General features: G+C 49.0%; 2 protein-coding genes across 4 annotated transcripts in view; one reads left to right on the top strand and one right to left on the bottom strand.

Moving 5' to 3' along the window:
- CYP4B1 (cytochrome P450 family 4 subfamily B member 1) overlaps window positions 1-12,470 on the top strand; it is a 28,445-nt gene extending 15,975 nt beyond the window's left edge. Inside the window, 2 exon segments of the mRNA XM_087865860.1 lie at window positions 353-5,927; window positions 11,365-12,470. Coding sequence (XP_087721986.1) covers window positions 353-536 — 184 coding nt within the window. The 3' untranslated portion in view covers window positions 537-5,927; window positions 11,365-12,470.
- On the bottom strand, window positions 3,204-13,157 carry LOC123793728 (cytochrome P450 4A6-like). Of its 3 annotated transcripts, XM_087865859.1 has the most exons (13): window positions 12,878-13,157; window positions 11,933-12,074; window positions 11,143-11,187; window positions 10,559-10,686; window positions 9,426-9,550; window positions 8,902-9,056; window positions 8,364-8,470; window positions 8,088-8,278; window positions 7,858-7,991; window positions 6,921-6,985; window positions 6,700-6,776; window positions 5,012-5,110; window positions 3,204-4,212 (listed from the first exon to the last, which is right to left on the bottom strand). In XM_087865859.1, exons 1-13 carry the CDS (start codon window positions 13,139-13,141, stop codon window positions 4,044-4,046), a joined length of 1,701 nt encoding a protein of 566 aa, XP_087721985.1. In that variant the 5' UTR covers window positions 13,142-13,157; the 3' UTR covers window positions 3,204-4,043. The 3 variants fall into 3 exon arrangements, with proteins under 3 accessions (XP_087721985.1, XP_045655584.2, XP_045655583.2); XM_045799628.2 differs by lacking the exons at window positions 5,012-5,110; window positions 6,921-6,985 and adding an exon at window positions 7,022-7,083 and having other exon boundaries at window positions 12,878-13,156; XM_045799627.2 differs by lacking the exon at window positions 5,012-5,110 and having other exon boundaries at window positions 12,878-13,154.
- Between the last annotated feature and the right edge of the window lie 2,895 nt (window positions 13,158-16,052).

Consider the following 16,052-nt stretch of genomic DNA (forward strand, 5'->3'; position numbering starts at 1 on the left):
TTTGGGGAACTCTGTGATAAGGGGGATGCCGCTGGGTTTTTGAGGATCCTAAATTAGGATAAGTTCCAGGGACCTTCTTCTTGCCATTAGCATATTCATGTCCCTGGCTGGTGGTGGGCTGGCTGAGTCATTTCAAGGGAGGCCCCCAAACCGGAATTCCCAATGTGAATCTACTTAGTCTGGGACCCTCACTGTGCTCCCAAGATCTATTTTCTAAGTCCCAAGTCAATCAACCAATCTGCCAATTATTCATCCACAAACAGTTTTTGGTTTTTGTTGGCCACTAAGAACCCTAGGTTTGCTCAGTCTGGACACCCCATAGCCTGATGCCACCTTGTGCTACTCACGGTAGGAACTGCATCGGGCAGCAGTTTGCCATGAATGAGATGAAGGTGGTCACGGCCCTCTGCTTGCTCCGCTTTGAGTTCGCCCTGGACCCCTTGCGGCCCCCCATCAAGATGCCCCAGCTGGTTCTGCGCTCTAAGAATGGCATCCATCTCCACCTGAAGTCGCTGCGCCCAGACTCTGGGAAGTAGCTCTGCTGAGAATAGGGTCCCAGACAGCCCAGACACTGCCCTCCCCAGGCTGGATTGTCGAATAGCTGTGGCTCCCTGTCTTTGGGAGGCTTGTAGTTTAGAAGGGGAGCAGGCACCCACATAAACCATCACCTGGAGGCCAGTGCCATGCAAGCATGTGTGTCTGGAAATGCTTAGTATACATGTATTCTAGACCTCATTCATTCATTCAACAAACATATAGTGAGCACCTACTTGCTTCTAGAATCTTCCTTTATCTCCCATAATTGGCAATCTTTCTAGAATGTAGCAAAAACTTACATGCCAGCCATGGTGACACAATGAACACAATGGAAGTTGGTCTTGGGCTTCATGATTATGATCAGGTGCTCGTCCACTCCACATGAAAGAAGGATGGCTTTGGGGGCTTGCCCCTTCACTGAGATGTATTTCTCGGCTTAACTGTGTGTGCATGTGTGTAATATAACAGATATAAGGTAAAATTATGTAAACAAAAAATGTGTAGGACAACTAATTTCTAAAGCAAATTCCCAGGTAACCACTACTGAAATCAAGGAATATGGAATATAGTTTCTCAGGTGTATCTTCTGCCCCACCTGAGACAGGTCTCTGTAGCATTCCTGCCATTGCCTGCATCTGTGCCACAGCCACCCAGTGCTCTGGGTGTTCACACTTTTGCTGAGAAAGTGGCATTAAAAGGGGGCTTCCTAGAAGACACAGTGCTTGAATCAAACCTTGAAGCAGGTGAGGTACAAAGGTACAAAGAATGACTTTGGGGGAAGTCCTCAGGCTGGAGCCACGTGATGAATTAGAGATTCTTGTTCAGTAGTCCCTGCAGCAGTGCCTGATGGCTGGGGTCCCATGTGCCTCTACGATTCAAGGTCTAAGGCCACCAGTGGGTTATAATCCAGGAATTAGACAACAGTGGAGGGGAGGACACTGGAGACTGAGGGGCAGGATAAGAGGGGAATTCTAGCCCTGGGACTTGGGGATGTCTCTGCGTTGCCCTGGGGAGGTACCATCTGGAGACACATCCTTCCTGCTATTGACGCTTCCCCTCCTAGAAGAAGGACACAACCTCTTAGAAGAAGTTTGGCTATGGGCCACCTGCTCACTCCTGCAAAGCCCTGTCAAGACCCAGATTTCCTTGCCCACCTGAGGCTTGGATGCAGCAGGCTCAGCCAGGGTGTCACCTATGCCACCAACTTCCCTCTCTGTCCTGGCCCTGGATAGACCTTTCTCCATACAAGCAGAGGTACGTATCAATAGTCATCAACTGAGAGCAGAACCCAGAGGTCGTAACCACTTGTAGCCCATGGGTGGCACTCAAGTCTAAGACTTGTCTACTTCCCACATCTCTGGATTTTCAGGAGGCCTATGAGGCAGGACTTACCTTTACCCTGTCAAAGGAAGGAAACTGCCAAGATGCTCATCAGAAAACAGCTTGCACTGAGGCCTTCTGACTTCGGCCCCTTTTGACCAAGACTCCATAGGTGTATTGACTGTCTCTCTGAGAGCTTATGTTGGTGGGAAATGGAGCTGAGAACTCCAGAGCCTGACAGAAGGTGGAGGCTCCACATGGGAGGGGAGGACCGAGGCTGCAGACTAGTGGGCACCAAAGATGAACTCCACATAATCCTTCCAGCCCTCCAAACATACCCTGTTGCCTCCTACGACCCCAGGCATTTGTTGTGCATGTGTGTGGTAGAGTGTAGAGTGTGTGAGTGGTGCACACAGGTCTGGTTACACGTGTATGTGTTCGTGGGGGTTGTGCATATGAGCATGAACTCACCCTAGGTTTTTCCTTTGCCTAGATCCAGCAGGGTCACTTCTTGGTTACATTCTTTACCCTCAACACAATCCTGTGGTTAGAGCATGTCTCCATCCATGGCTGGCCACCCAGAATTCCATTGTGAACTCTCTGAGCCTGGCTAGCCCTTGCCCTTCTGCACCACCTGATGTCAGTCTAGCACTTTCCCAGCTTCTTTCCTGCCCCAATCCCTGGTCAAACACAAAGCATCTACCTTGCCCCTTCTCAAAGCATGGCTGAACTAGCCCAGTGACCTAGGAAACCAGGATAGTGAAAGGGAGGTCCTGGATGCAAGCACCAGCTGGGGAAGAAGCCCCTTCAGGGAGGCAGAATGTGGCATTACACCATAGGCAGGGGACTCTGGGGGGGGCCTGTCTATGACATCCAGGGTCTGGGCTAAGAATGGCTGGAGGTAGGACAGAAGGAAGATCTGTGTTTAGAACCAACAAAAGAATAGTGGGTGAGTTGAGAGAGGCTGGTGGAGGAGGGCAAAGAGTGCCAGGGAACAGGTCTCAGGGTCAGGAGGACCAGTACCCAAGCAGTCACATAATGGGGCAGGGTTGGCCAACCAGAGACACAAGGGACTGCCAAGGGGCTGTCCTATGGGAGAGGTGCCACCAGTAGTTTGCTGATTGGGGTCTGACATTCTTTCCCACTGACCAATCCATTTGCCCACATGGGCTCCTCCTAGTACCTCTTGGAAAGCCAACCACTCCATGGCCAGAGACAAAGGGAAGTGTCTGGCCCTCCTAGGGTCCTGCAGATATTACTTCCCTTCTTTGTCTCTTCTGTCTTTCCTCCCCTTCTCTCTCTTCTCTTCCATTTATCTCTCTCCAAGGGAAAACACACACTCCATGCAACATTAAGAAATTTATTTGAGGGAGGAGGAAAGAAGAGGAAGTTATGCGAATGACAAATGGGTACTCAGGTAACACATAGGAGAGAGCTGGAAGCATGGACTAATAGCAGGCACATAGGGACTAAACAGGCTGAATCATGGCTCCCCAAGGAGTCTATGTCCTGGAAGCTGAGAAATGTCAGTGTTATCTGAGTGTGCCTGTCTGATCACAAAAGTCCTTATGGAAGACAAGGTGAGACGAAGAAAGAAGCAGAAGGATATTGAAGATGCTGTTGGATTTGAAAAGAGGAGGCTGCAGGAGCTAAAGATCACAAAGAATGCAGCTTGATGCTGAAAAAGGCAGAGCGAAGAATTCTCTCTTAGAGCCTAGAAGTAGTGTAACCATACCAACATCTTGGCTGTGGTCTAGCAAAATCCATTTTAGACTTTGAACTCCAGAACAGTAAGAGAACAAACTGGTGTTGTTCTAAGTCACTAAGGCTGTGGTAAGTTACTATAGCAGCCAGAGGAAAATAATAAAGGATCAATCAAATAGGCACAAAAGGAGAAAGACATGCAAAGGACAGGCAGGGTGGGGAACAGGCAGATATTGAGTTAAGTGGGCAGTCAGAGATGCAGGTGGGTAGGAGAAAGGAAACAGATAAGTAAATACGTAGTCAGGAAAAGGGTGAGGCAGAGAAGGGAAGACAGTCTGATGCACAAGAGGAGGAGTAAGGAGACTGGCAGGTGGGCAGAGTGAAAGCAGGAAGTGGGCAGAAGACAGCAGACAGGAGAGACTGACAGGAAGACAAGATGGCAGGCAGGAGGCCCTCAGGGCTCATCCTTGTCCCCACAAGGGTTAGAGGAGCTTCCTGAGGTGCAGGTGGATCCCATTCTTGGACTTCAACACGATTCTTGGAAAGGGAACGGGGACCCTGAAAGGATCCGGAGCCAGCTCAAAGCGGAGCAGGGTCAGGGCCACCGCCACCTTCATCTCGTTCATGGCAAACTGCTTCCCGATGCAGTTCCTGGGTCAGGGAGGGAAAAGGATATGAGGAGGAGCCTCAAACCCCCTGCCAGGATCAGCACATTCAGGGTTTTCTGCATGGGCCCAGCCCAGATCCCCTTTCCCCAGGACACACACACATCTCTAGCCTACCTAACCTTGCTTGTTTCACGCTCTCCCCTTGACCCTTGACAAAGCCTACACTCTTCCAGGATTACGTCCTACTCCTACCTCTATTCTCAGTAGGCCTGAAACCCTGTTAGAAGAAGGTCAGCACCTGGAGCCTTGGGGCCAAGTCAAGAGATCACTAAAACAGTTAATTATTAAGTTGTTTGTTCTCTGCACAAGCCTTTTCTGGTTTCACAATGTGGAGACCAGGACAGGGCACTGTAGGGGATAGGATGGGCCACACTTCAGGCCCTAACCATCTGGTGCACACAGGGATCCAGATCCTCAGAGAAAGGACAAGGCAGAGTTGGGTAAGGAAGTCAGAATGGCAACAGGGAAGCTTTCTGCAGGGGCAGAGCCTTAGTGACGCTCAGTCTGCTGTGCCATCTGCCTCCAGACTGCCAGTCTGGGTCCAGACTCCTGCCTCCCCCTCGGCCCCTCAGCCAACCAGCTGCTGGAGCCTTCCAATTCTACTACAGAAATGTCCCTGCCTGCCATCCCTCAACCTCCTCACCTGGACTTTTCTGTCTTCTGCCTCCACTCCCTCCCTGAATTCCCAGCCCAGCTCAGAGCCTCCCATGCCCTCCATCACAGGTCTGACATGTCCACACGCCTCAGCTGGCATCAAAGTCCTCTCTGGCTTGTTGGCTCACTCACCTGTCACCTGTTCAGCTCCTCCTCCCAGCTCAGCTCCTGCTGAGGAGGTCCCAGAGAATGCCCACCCTCCCCCTCTGCTTGCCACATGCTCAAGGCTAAGGCAATGCCAGGCTGCCCTCCCACTTGTCCCTGCTGGCTGTGCCTCTTCATTCCTGGACCCTGACATCACCATAATATTTTACTCAAGGACATATCACTTTCCAGAACAGGAAAGTGCCAGGAACATGGAGCTTCCTACAGTGGGGTCAATTAGTGAAGGAGAGAAGAAAGAAAGAAAGAAAGAAAGAAAGAAAGAAAGAAAGAAAGAAAGAAAGAAAGAAAGAAAGAAAGAAAGAGAAAGGAAGGAAGGAAGAAAGATAGATGTGTCTTTTGAGTGGAGGCATTTATTTCTTGACTGTGAACTCCTGGAGGCAAGGGCAGTATGCCATCTCATAGCAGAGGACTTGGCACACAGAGACAGGCTTAATAGGCAGTCTTATAATTGAACATGTTTATTGAACTGAAAAAAAAAAAAACCCTGAATGGAATAAAATATGCATGACCATTAGTTCTGAGCTAGGAATTGAACTGTCTACCCCTCTCCTGTCTCAACTGGCAGCCATAGGACTTGCACCAATATCTAGGAGAAAGGACTCAATCCCAGGGAGAAATAAATCCTGAAGCCAGCATCTGGAAGAATAATTTGCTTAAGGATGTTGTGTGAAAGTGGATTCAAACTTAGTTTGTGAAGGATTGACAGATTTCTGTATTTGGAAAAAAACCTATTTTTCAAGTAACTACTTACAAAGTTTACTGCGGTTACTATTTATAGGACACTTTGAGCAGCACTGGAGGATTTCAGAGCAGCCACTCTGGAGAAAAGTCATCCCACTGAACAGCCACTTCAAGTGTGCTTTACATTTTACAGACCAGGTAACGTTCAAATGCCATGTGTCATATACAGAATAGTGCGTTTTCTCTCAAAAGCAATTTAATGTCTTCATTTTTATATATTTGCCCATTTGGATGATTGGACTCTAAGTGTAATATTAAGGCATGTGGAGCCCAGATCATATGTGATGATTGGAGAACTGGGAATTTGTCAAGTGTACATAACCATTACCATGGAGTCAAAAATTCTTTTGGATAGATGAAAATATAGTGGCAACACAGATTAGTCAAGTACTTTATGAAGCCCTTAAGAGACTGTCGGAAACCTTCCTGTGTATGGCTTAAATATTTGACACATGCAGGTGGCTGAGGATGGAAACACCTGCAGTGCAGTCAATGGTGCAATGTGGGGGCAGAATGGGGAGTTGAGTAGTACAGGCTGGTTGAGAATGTGTGCAAAAGAAATCTTTTGATTCCATCCTGACTTTGACATCAACAACTCTTGAAAATTACATGTGAGAAAATCTAATTCTGTGAAGTCATACTCATAAAGTGAAGAAATCACAAGAATACCCTGAGCTTTTGAGCACCCACTGACACTGAATTGTGGCTGGAGACTGGGTAAGAGCAATGGGTCAACGTCTCCATGGCATGCCGTGATTACCAACTTTCTTTGTCAGAGACACACATCTCTTTCCCAGCAAACCAACATGCCAGGGCATATTTTCAGACCCCACAGAAATGTAGGAAACCACAAACATCAGGTATGTACCCAGGAAACAGCCCCCCCCCCGTCCTGGTACAAGTGCCTCACCTTGGTCCTCCTGAGAAGGGCAGGAAAGCATGGCTGTGTCGTGAGGAATCTGGTGCAAACCGAGAAGGGTCAAACACCTGCAGAGGGAGCACCAGGGCCAATACAGGTGTGGTCAAGCCCCTCCTTCCAATCATCCAAGGGACAGCACACCCAAAGGTGGGAGAGGAGGAGAGGTTGGTCTGGAGAGGTCATCCCACCCGCTCCTCCCAAAGCTATCATACCTCTGGGTTTGGCCACACCTTTGGGTTGTGGTGAAGGGCATAAAAGGAGGGTGACACTAAGAATCCTGTGGGACAGAAGAGAGAAGACTGATCATACATGCCTGTGGGGCCCAGGTGCACCCACGCGCCACTTGGAAGCCACTACGAGAGCCACTTCTCATCACTGTGAATAGAATGATAGAGTTGATGAAGGTGTGGGACAGACATGGCACAGAACGTGTGCTCCTGTGTACAGATTAGTTGATTAACCATGACCAGGCTGAGAAGCAGGAAAGAACTCAACTCAAGCGACAACTCACATTTATCAAGTACCATCCATCAGCCCTTGGGGAATATGCATGAACTCCTCCATCTTCACAACATGTGAGGCTCACATCTCCATTGTTTCCATGAGGCACTTGAGCCTTGGGGAGGCTGAGCAACGTGCCTATGACCACCCAGGTAGGATGTGGCAGGGCTGGGATTCAAAGCAGAGAGGGGCCAAAAGGTGGCTGCCAGCCATGGCAGGGATCTCAGATCTGGTCATCAGCTACTCTGCCATCAACCTGAGGGCTCCCTGGAGACTGGATCATCTAAGCCATGGCAGTGAATTCTCTAACCTCTCTCGTTAGCCTAGACCTTATAAGGAAAGACCACATCTCTCCCTGCCCCATCTGATTGTCTCTCAAGCATTCATATCTCAGGAAATTAGAATATTAGGGCAAAACCCAAAGTCACATTCAGAGGCTGTCATGTGTTTATCCCTTGAGCTTTTGCTGGATTTAAGCTCTGTGCGAAGCACATCATAGACCTCATCTGAACAACAAAAGAAATACTGATTTTCTTGAGGGGGGAAATGAGTCTCAGACATACACAAACTGCCCCAGAACATGAGGATTTCTGGCCTCCCACGCATTCCTGCAGAGTGCCTATGGAGTGAGAGTGGCAAAGTTCACACCTTTGGGTAAGGAGCGTCCATCAGGGAAGGTGATGGGCTTGCTGAGCTCTCTGCCAACAGCTGGAACTGGTGGATAGAGTCGCAGTGCCTCCTTGATGCACATGGTGGTGTAGGGCATCTGGTCCAGGTGGTCCCTAAAACAAAGCTATCCTGAAGGGCCGGCAAGGCCCTGGTAATCAGGGAATTCTCTAGTTGAGGGGGCAGGGCCCTCCCATCTCATGAGAACTCACCAGGTGATGGAGGCGCCATCCCCCAGGAGGCTCTGGACCTCCTCCCGGCACCTTTGCTGATGCTCGGGGTGTGTGGCCAGAGCATAGAGGATCCAGGAGATGCCACTGGCTGTGGTGTCATGGCCCTCAAACATGAAGGTGTCCACTTCCGCACGGAGGTCCTTGTCAGAGAAGCTGTTCCCGTTCTCCCTCTGGGAAGACACGGAGAGAGGGCAGGGTTTGAGCTTGCCCTCTCTTCCACACTTGTGGGCAATGCCTCAGGCCTCCCACACTCACTTGGGCAAAGAGGAGGATGTCCAGGAAGTCCAAGTGCCTCTTGCTCCTGACCTTGTCCAGCTCTCCCTCCTCCTGCAGCTGAGCCTTCCTCATCTTGATCACTCGGTCTGTCCAGTACAGCATTCCCAGGCAGAGCTGAGAGCTCTGGGTGCCCAGACACAGCCACCCACAGTAGCCCACTTGCTCCCTGTGCCCCAGGCAGGGTGCCAGGTGGATCAGGAGGAGTGTGGGAACAGGTGTGCTTGTTGGGGTGAGGGTCTAGTGCCAGGTGCTAGCAGGTCCTCACTCCCCTCAACAGCACAGCCCAAGGAGACTCTGCTTGATTGCTGCTGGCAGGGGCTCTCATTCAGCCCTCACCCATGTGGTACACATGTAGTTTCTTACCTAGCACCTGGCACCCTAAGACCTGCACCAGGAAGTACCCGAGATGGGTGTGTCCCAAGTCCTGGAGGGACAGGACCTGCCTGAAGGGTTAGGGCCGATCCCTTTGGGATGTTCCTGATGAAGGAGGGGAGCTGCCCAGAGAGCAGAGTCCAACCTGTGTGTTGATGGGCAAGCTGGCAGGCCCGGTGGTTCAAGCGGCCTTCAGGGGTCAGCCTGTAGATGATGTCTTTCTGGTAGAAAACATTCCTTATCCGGGAAAACACCAGGTTGTTCAGGTCCCGAATGGCCTGAAGGTAGGACTGGGAGTTCCTGAAGGGGGAGGATGCAGAAGGGACTGGATGGAGGGAGATATCCGACCTGGAGTGGAGTGGGTCTATGGGTGGAGGGTTCCTCAATCAATGTGACAGACAACACCAGGCATTTGTCATGTCATTCTTACTTCCTTGAGACCCCCAGCCCTTTATGAGGGACATGGGCAGCCAGCATCTCCCTGTGGCTGGGATCAGGTATCTGTCTAATGAAGGTTGGGTGTGGGCTGAATTTGGCTGTGGCCTAGGGCTCTCTGCAGAATGTGGCTCTTTGGGCTGGTAAACATCCAAGCTGCCCTAATTGCCTCTCGGATAAGTCCGCACTAGTCGGTAGAAACAGGACCCTGCTGCAGCTGAGGATTTCACTGACCTGTCTGCCTGGTGGTTGCCCTGGTAGCTGAAGGCACACTTCATAATGGTGTCCAACGTCATCAAGGAGATGTGTCCAAAGATCTCCAGAGATGAGTTCTGGCTGAGGAGCTCTTCCCATTTGTCCTGTGGTAGAGGGACACATTACATCGGTCTTTCTCTACTCCTCCAGAAGGCCCATGCTGACAAGGCTAGACTCTCTCTCTGCCGCTTCCAAATATTCTGATGAGATGCCCTCACTCTCTAAAGCAGTTGTGTTTCATCAGTTTAGGACCATATAGCCAAATGTTTGTAATATGGTGAGTGTTTTCTCAGTATATACTCTGATAACGTTATTATTTAATTGTTATTTAACTAACCATGATCTCTTAGAGTGTGACTGAGGAATAAATGTGGTGATAACCACCTTTTAGCAGACCAGAAAACATTGTGTGTCAGGGAATTAAGGGGCTCTTTTCTGTCCTCGGGTTGATCTATACATGAGAAACGGGTGAAGTCCCAATTTAGGGAGCAAGAGTCAAGGCAAAGGAAAGGTCAAGGGGCCAGTACTGGGGTTTCTAAAGAAGGGATATCAGGTACTTTCAGCTCCTCTTGTTCAACAAATGTCAGCTGACACAGTGAGTGAGAAATAGGGTCATGCTCAGAGGTGATGCTATGGAAGGACCCCGCCCTGGAGGTGGAGACCTGGTCTCCATTTCACTCCATGGAGTGGCTAAAATCCAACAGAAGCCTTCAGCCCCAGGCCAGAGCCCACCTGAGTGACATCCTGGGATGTACACCCTGCCACTGAAGCTGCTACAGACCAGGCCAGCCAGGGGCACTTTGTCCTGTTGTCCAGGGGCATTGACTACTCTCCCTGTCCAAGCCAAAAACATAGACGTGGGAGGAGAAAGGACCCTTTATCCACTATGACTGTGTCTTCTGTGGGCAATGAGCAAAGAATGGATGAAAGCAGGTGCCTGGGTGCTTTCGTGTTCCATCCATCCTCAGGGAGCCCTGTCTCATAGTATGGTATAAGTGGGTGATTCCAGGGGCCGTGTCTAATGGATGTCTGAGGGACACAGCTGTCTGAGTGTGGACTTTGTGAATTGTGCTGTGGGTGTGAGTGTGCAGGTGAGCAGGGCTTGAACTTACCAGCATCACTTGGACAGAGTCGGCCATGAGCCCCACGTAGGGTTTCAAGATGTCATAGTGGAAGGCTGGGGTCAGCATCCGCCGGTGTTGGAACCATGTTTGCCCATTCAACAGGAGCAAACCATACCCTGGACCACAATGGGTGTGTGTGGGGGGGAAGGAACCTTCCAAGAGTTATATGGGGACAACTGGGGAAGAACCCAGGGTGTCAGAAGAAGGGCATCCTGGGCAAGGCAGGAAAGGGCAGTGTATGTCAGGAAGGGGACTTCTGAATGCCTGTTGCACAGCTGTGAGATTGAGGTTGAAACAGAGCAGGGTTGGGTAAATGGAGGACTTCATTGAAAAGTTAGTCTGAGATCATTACCGAGGACTGAGATGTGATGACGGAGAAGGTGAGGGGCAGGAGGGCTCCCTACCATTAAGAAAGTGTGAGGTTTTTATCTGAGGAAGAGAGAGGAGGCTCGATTTAGAGCTGAGTGGACTGACCATGGTCCTGGTCACCTCTTATTTAATCTGGGCCAAATGGATATTTGTTGGCAAGCCTAAGCAGAAGGTGGACCGAAGTCCTAGTTAAATATACTTACCTATCCAGGGAGCCATGAATCTGTAGGAACCCTCAGACTTTGGGTCTGAAAGTAAGAAGGGCCTTACAGGTTAACTGGAGGCGACCAACGAAGGCAGGCTGCCCCCCGGAGGTAGCTGTGGTGCAGACCATTGTCTCTCACCCCTTCCTGATGATTGTCAGCTGGCAGTTTGTGTCAAGCCACCTCCCACTCCCTTCCAACCTGGTCTCTGTTTCTTTCCAGATAGACACTGCAGGCTCGGGGAGGCAGATGCCAAGTCCCACAGCAGAGCCCCACTGGATCGGGTAAGTAGATCCATAAGAAACAAAGGCTCTGTTTTAGTGCCAATGAAAAGACTGAATCTCTGGTGTTTTTATAAATTGTGGTGGCTCAGGCATCCCATTACCCAGCACAGACAACACTTAGAAGTGCCTAATCAAAGTCATCTTGTATAGGAAACTGTCTTCCAGACCAGGAATCCTCTCAATTTGGTTTAGAAGGGAAGGAAAGAAGACAGGCAGCAGAGAAGGAAGAGGAGAAGAACAGAAAAAAAGAAAAAGAAGAAGAAGAAGAAGAAGAGCAGAACACAACAGAAAAGAAATAAAAGAAATAAAGCAGCCCAACAGGGCTGTTTCAACATTCAGTTTAGATAACAATCTGGCCTTCTGCTGGCTTGTGGACTGGGAGGGTGGTAGGTAGAGGGTCAGGGATCAATGGCTGAGCCTCCAGTGTCTTGTGCTACTTCACAGATCCCTGGGCATGTATCCAAGAGGGAAGAGCTGCTTGAACAAGTATGAGGGTGTCCTCTCACCAGACCGCCCCAGGATCAGTTTCATGTAGTCGGGGTCATAAATCACGAGATCCACCTCTGTGCCCCATAGCCAACGAGGACAGGCACATGGGAAATTCTCTACCCATTTCAGTAGCAGTTGCAGTTCCTCTTCTTTTTGCAACTGTCACCAAAAGAAAGAGAAAACAATAAGCCCTTTCTTCTGGTTCCAGGGCTACGGCCAGGGGTAAGGGCAGGATGGGCATAGGGAGAGAGATCTGGATGTATCAGCACAACTAAGTGTTCAGAGCTGTTTCTTATGACCTTGGCTCTGATCCAGACTTTCCTGGTTGTCCAAGGTTTGTCCTAGGCTAGTTTCTGTCCCATTGTCGAGTCGAGTTAGTGGCCGTCACAACCAACAGCCTACAGAAGCTTGTCAGGAATTAACTCCATGGTGTAAAAAGTACTGGAAGTCATTAGTACAACATTTGCATGAAACACGTATGACAACTTTTATCACATGGTAAGCAATTTTGCCATATAATTTTATTTGGGGCATTAAATGGATTATATTTTTTAATTTAAGTTTGCATATTAATTTTATTTTCCTGACAGACAGATTAAGAGGCCATGACAGTAGAGGATAATTAAAGTGTGATGGAGGGAAGCCCAAGTTTCTGGGGAAGATTCGGGTACTCCGAATTGACCATTAGAATCCCTTCCTCATGCATTTGCTCATTCATCAAATCATCACTTACCACAACGATATTGGGTTACGTGGGTCATTGGACTACAGCTGCCCAGTTGACACCGACCACTTGTTGAATTCATAAACCCTTGATGAGCCCGTCTACATGTGGGCTTTCCCTTTGCCCTGGGCAGCCCTCATACCCAGCCAGTGCTGGCACCCAGGTAGTGTTGGTTGGGTGGTTGCTGCCTTCCCCAGCCCACTCTTCCCTTCCACTCCCCAGTGCAGCCCCTTCTTACCTCCTGCTTGTGTCCAAAGAGCCAGTGGGAGGGAGGGGATGGGAACTCCTGGACTGCTTTGAGCAGCCTCTGCCTGCGCAGGTAGAGCTGTGCTGCCTTGAGCAGCAGCAGAGCCAGCCCTAGCAGGGAGGCCACTTGCAGGAGCCCAGAGACACTGCCCAGGGGTCCGGTGATACTCAGCACAGAGACACTCATGGTGAAGGGGCTGCAGGATCGCTGACTCTTCGTGACTGTCCCTGACTGTTGCTGACCTCCCCTGAACATCCCAGCCCAGTCAGTCAGGGGAGGATTGTCCTGCCAACCTGGAGGGAGGGTGAAGGGTGAGGGTGGAGTTTGGACGGGATTTCTAGAGTTCATTAACTGTGAGGATCCACCTTGGGAAACTGTGGGTTGAAAGCTTTCTCAGTCGACAGTGATAATGGCCGGGCACATTCCCACTTGCTCTTCTCCCTGTTATTCATCAAATATTTCAGGAGCACCTACTCTGTGCCAGGCGGTGTGCTATGTGCCAGGACACAGCTGCCAGTAAAACAGACATGGATCCTGACTGCAAAAACTTCACCATCTAGGTTACCAAATGTTCAGGAGGTGTGCTTGGTTTGATTATTATCCTATTTCTCAGAGGAAAACACTTACAGGGAGGTAAAGTGATGTGGCCAGAGGAAAACCACCATTGAGAGTGCCAGCTGGGATTAGAATCAGGGGTCTCCAAACTGTCTGCCTCAGGTGCCTCTGCATCGTTCCCCACGCTTGTCCCAGTCCACCATTCAGCGATGTCCTGGGCTGACTATGCCAGCAGGCAGAGCACTGGCCTCACACTCAGGAGGCCCAGTCCAGGGCTGGCTCATGACATATGAAGCCAGCCAATCATACACCCTTCACCTCAGTTTCTCCTTCTGTAAGAGGAGTAATTGACCCTTTCCCAAGGTCCTCCCAGAAATGCTCATTCAGTCAGTCACTTATGCACTCAGCAAATGTTTCCTGAGCTCACAAGCTGGGAGGTCAAGGTAGAAAACTAACGCTGTATAGGAAAATGTGATAAGGCTGTACTGAAAGAATGAATAGTGGGCTGGGCCCACCCAGGAAGGAGACAACTAAAAACATGAGTAGGACCCTGAAGGGTGAATAGGAGTTCACCACGTGAAGAGTGCCAGGCAGAGGGATGGGCACTAAAGACTCAATAGGAAGATCAGTAGGAGAAGGAGGGGAAGAATGAAGGGGGGGTAAACAGAAGGGGGAATGAACCATGAGAGACTGTGGACTCTGGGAAACAAACTGAGGGCTTCAGAGGGGAAGGGGGTGGGGGATTGGGATAGGCCGGTGATGGGTATTAAGGAGGGCACATATTGCATGGTGCACTGGGTGTTATACACAAATAATGAATCATGGAACATTGCATCAAAAACTGGGGATGTACTGTATGGTGACTAACATAACATAATAAAAAATTATTATAAAAAAAGACTCATGGAGATCATATCAAATCACATCTGAGGGCGACAAGTTAGTGTCTCAGCCTCACTTTGCTCCTGATTCTCTTCCCCCAAGTCAACTCCAAGCCCATAATTCAGAGAGGAAAACAAGATGTTTTCGTGAGGAGTTCTTTGGAAGGCAGCTTTTCCTCCTGCCCTTTTCCTCACCATCTACCTTGTTATTCCTATGCCCTCCTCCTGTGGCCAACCTAGTGACAGGAGATTCATTACACAACCCATGGGGCCACAGGTCTCTCCCTTTTTCTCTAAAATCTGGGATCTTGTTCAGACTCAGAGGTGTGTAACCACGTTACCCATGCCCCTCAAATTTCCTCCACTTCTATGGTTACTTTCCTCCGCTCACTGGCCCAGGCCCAGCGCCTCTGTAGCCTGAGTCCTTTCCTTACTTGGCCCAGCACCAGCTTTGCACCTAGCACATGAGGGGCAGTTGTTGAGAGACCTTTGAAGTGGGACAGCTTGGGTTGCAATTCTGGATGTAACTCCGTGTTTGCCTCCTTGATTCCTCGGTTTCCTCTATAGAATTGGGTACATAATGCTTGGAAATAGTGAGCATTTACTGAGCACTTACTATATTCTGGACACTGAGCAAGGAATTTTCTGTGGTTTCACCACAACAATCCTAAAATATAGATTATTTTAAAAAATTCTCCAAGTATCAGCATAAGGAGAATCGATCACATTTACAATTGCATCGAAAACCATAAGATACCTAGGAGTAAACCTAACCAAGGAGGTAAAAGAACTGAAGCTGTAAACTATAGAACACTTATGAAAAAAACTGAAGAACACACAAAGAAATGGAATGTAATCCCTACTAAAATACCGCCAGCATTTTTCCCACAGTGAGAACAAACAATCCCAAAATTTGTGTGGAACCAGAAAGACCCCGAATAGCCAAAGTAATGTTGAAAAAGAAAAGCAAAGAGGCGGGCATCATAATCCCAGACTTCAAGCTGTATTACAAAGCTGTCATCATCAAGACAGTATGGTACTGGCACAAAAACAGATACACAGATCAACAGAACAGAATAGAGAATCCAGAAATGGACCCACAGCTATATGGTCGCTAATCTTCAACAAAGCAGGAAAGACTATCCAACGGGAAAAGACAATCTCTTCAACAGATAGGTATGAGAAAACTGGACAGTGACATGCAGAAGAATGAAACTGGACCACTTTCTTACACGGTACACAAAAAGAAACTCAAAATGGAGGAAAGACTTAAGTGTAAGACAAGAAACCATCAAAATTCTAGAAGAGAAAACAGGCAGCAACCTCTCTGACCTCAGCCACAGCAACTTCTTCCTAGACACGTCTCTAAAGGGAAGGGAAACAAAAACAAAAACCTGAAGTATTGCGACGTCATCAAGACAAAGCTTCTGTACGGCGAAGGACACAATCAACCAAACTAAAAGGCAACCGATGGAACGGAAGTAGATATTTGCAAATGTGTTATCAGATAAAAGGCTACTATCTAAATCTATTAAGAACTTATCAAACTCCACACACAAAAAGCAAAAAATCCAGTCAACAAATGGGCAGAAGACATGAGCAGGTATTTCTCCAAAGAAGACATACAAGTGGCCAACAGACACATGGAAAGATGCTCAACATCACTCACCATCAGGGAAACACAAATCAAAACCACAATGAGATACCACCTCACACCAGTCAGAATGGCT

Source organism: Ursus americanus, chromosome 12, assembly GCF_024610735.1.
Source record: "Ursus americanus isolate L20-20 chromosome 12, mUrsAme1.1.p, whole genome shotgun sequence".
In the NCBI taxonomy this organism is placed as follows: Eukaryota; Metazoa; Chordata; class Mammalia; order Carnivora; family Ursidae; genus Ursus; species Ursus americanus.

What these genes read in the sequence shown, in the direction of transcription:
- LOC123793728 (XM_087865859.1), bottom strand. Translation starts at nt 13,141, where the DNA reads ATGTTCAGGGGAGGTCAGCAACAGTCAGGGACAGTCACGAAGAGTCAG. An exon ending in ACTCTGTCCAAGTGATGCTG is followed by an intron (nt 9,551 to 10,558) that starts GTAAGTTCAAGC and finishes CCTCTACCACAG; the next exon opens with GACAAATGGGAAGAGCTCCT. An exon ending in CCCTTCTCAGGAGGACCAAG is followed by an intron (nt 5,111 to 6,699) that starts GTGAGGCACTTG and finishes GCATTGCCTTAG; the next exon opens with CCTTGAGCATGTGGCAAGCA.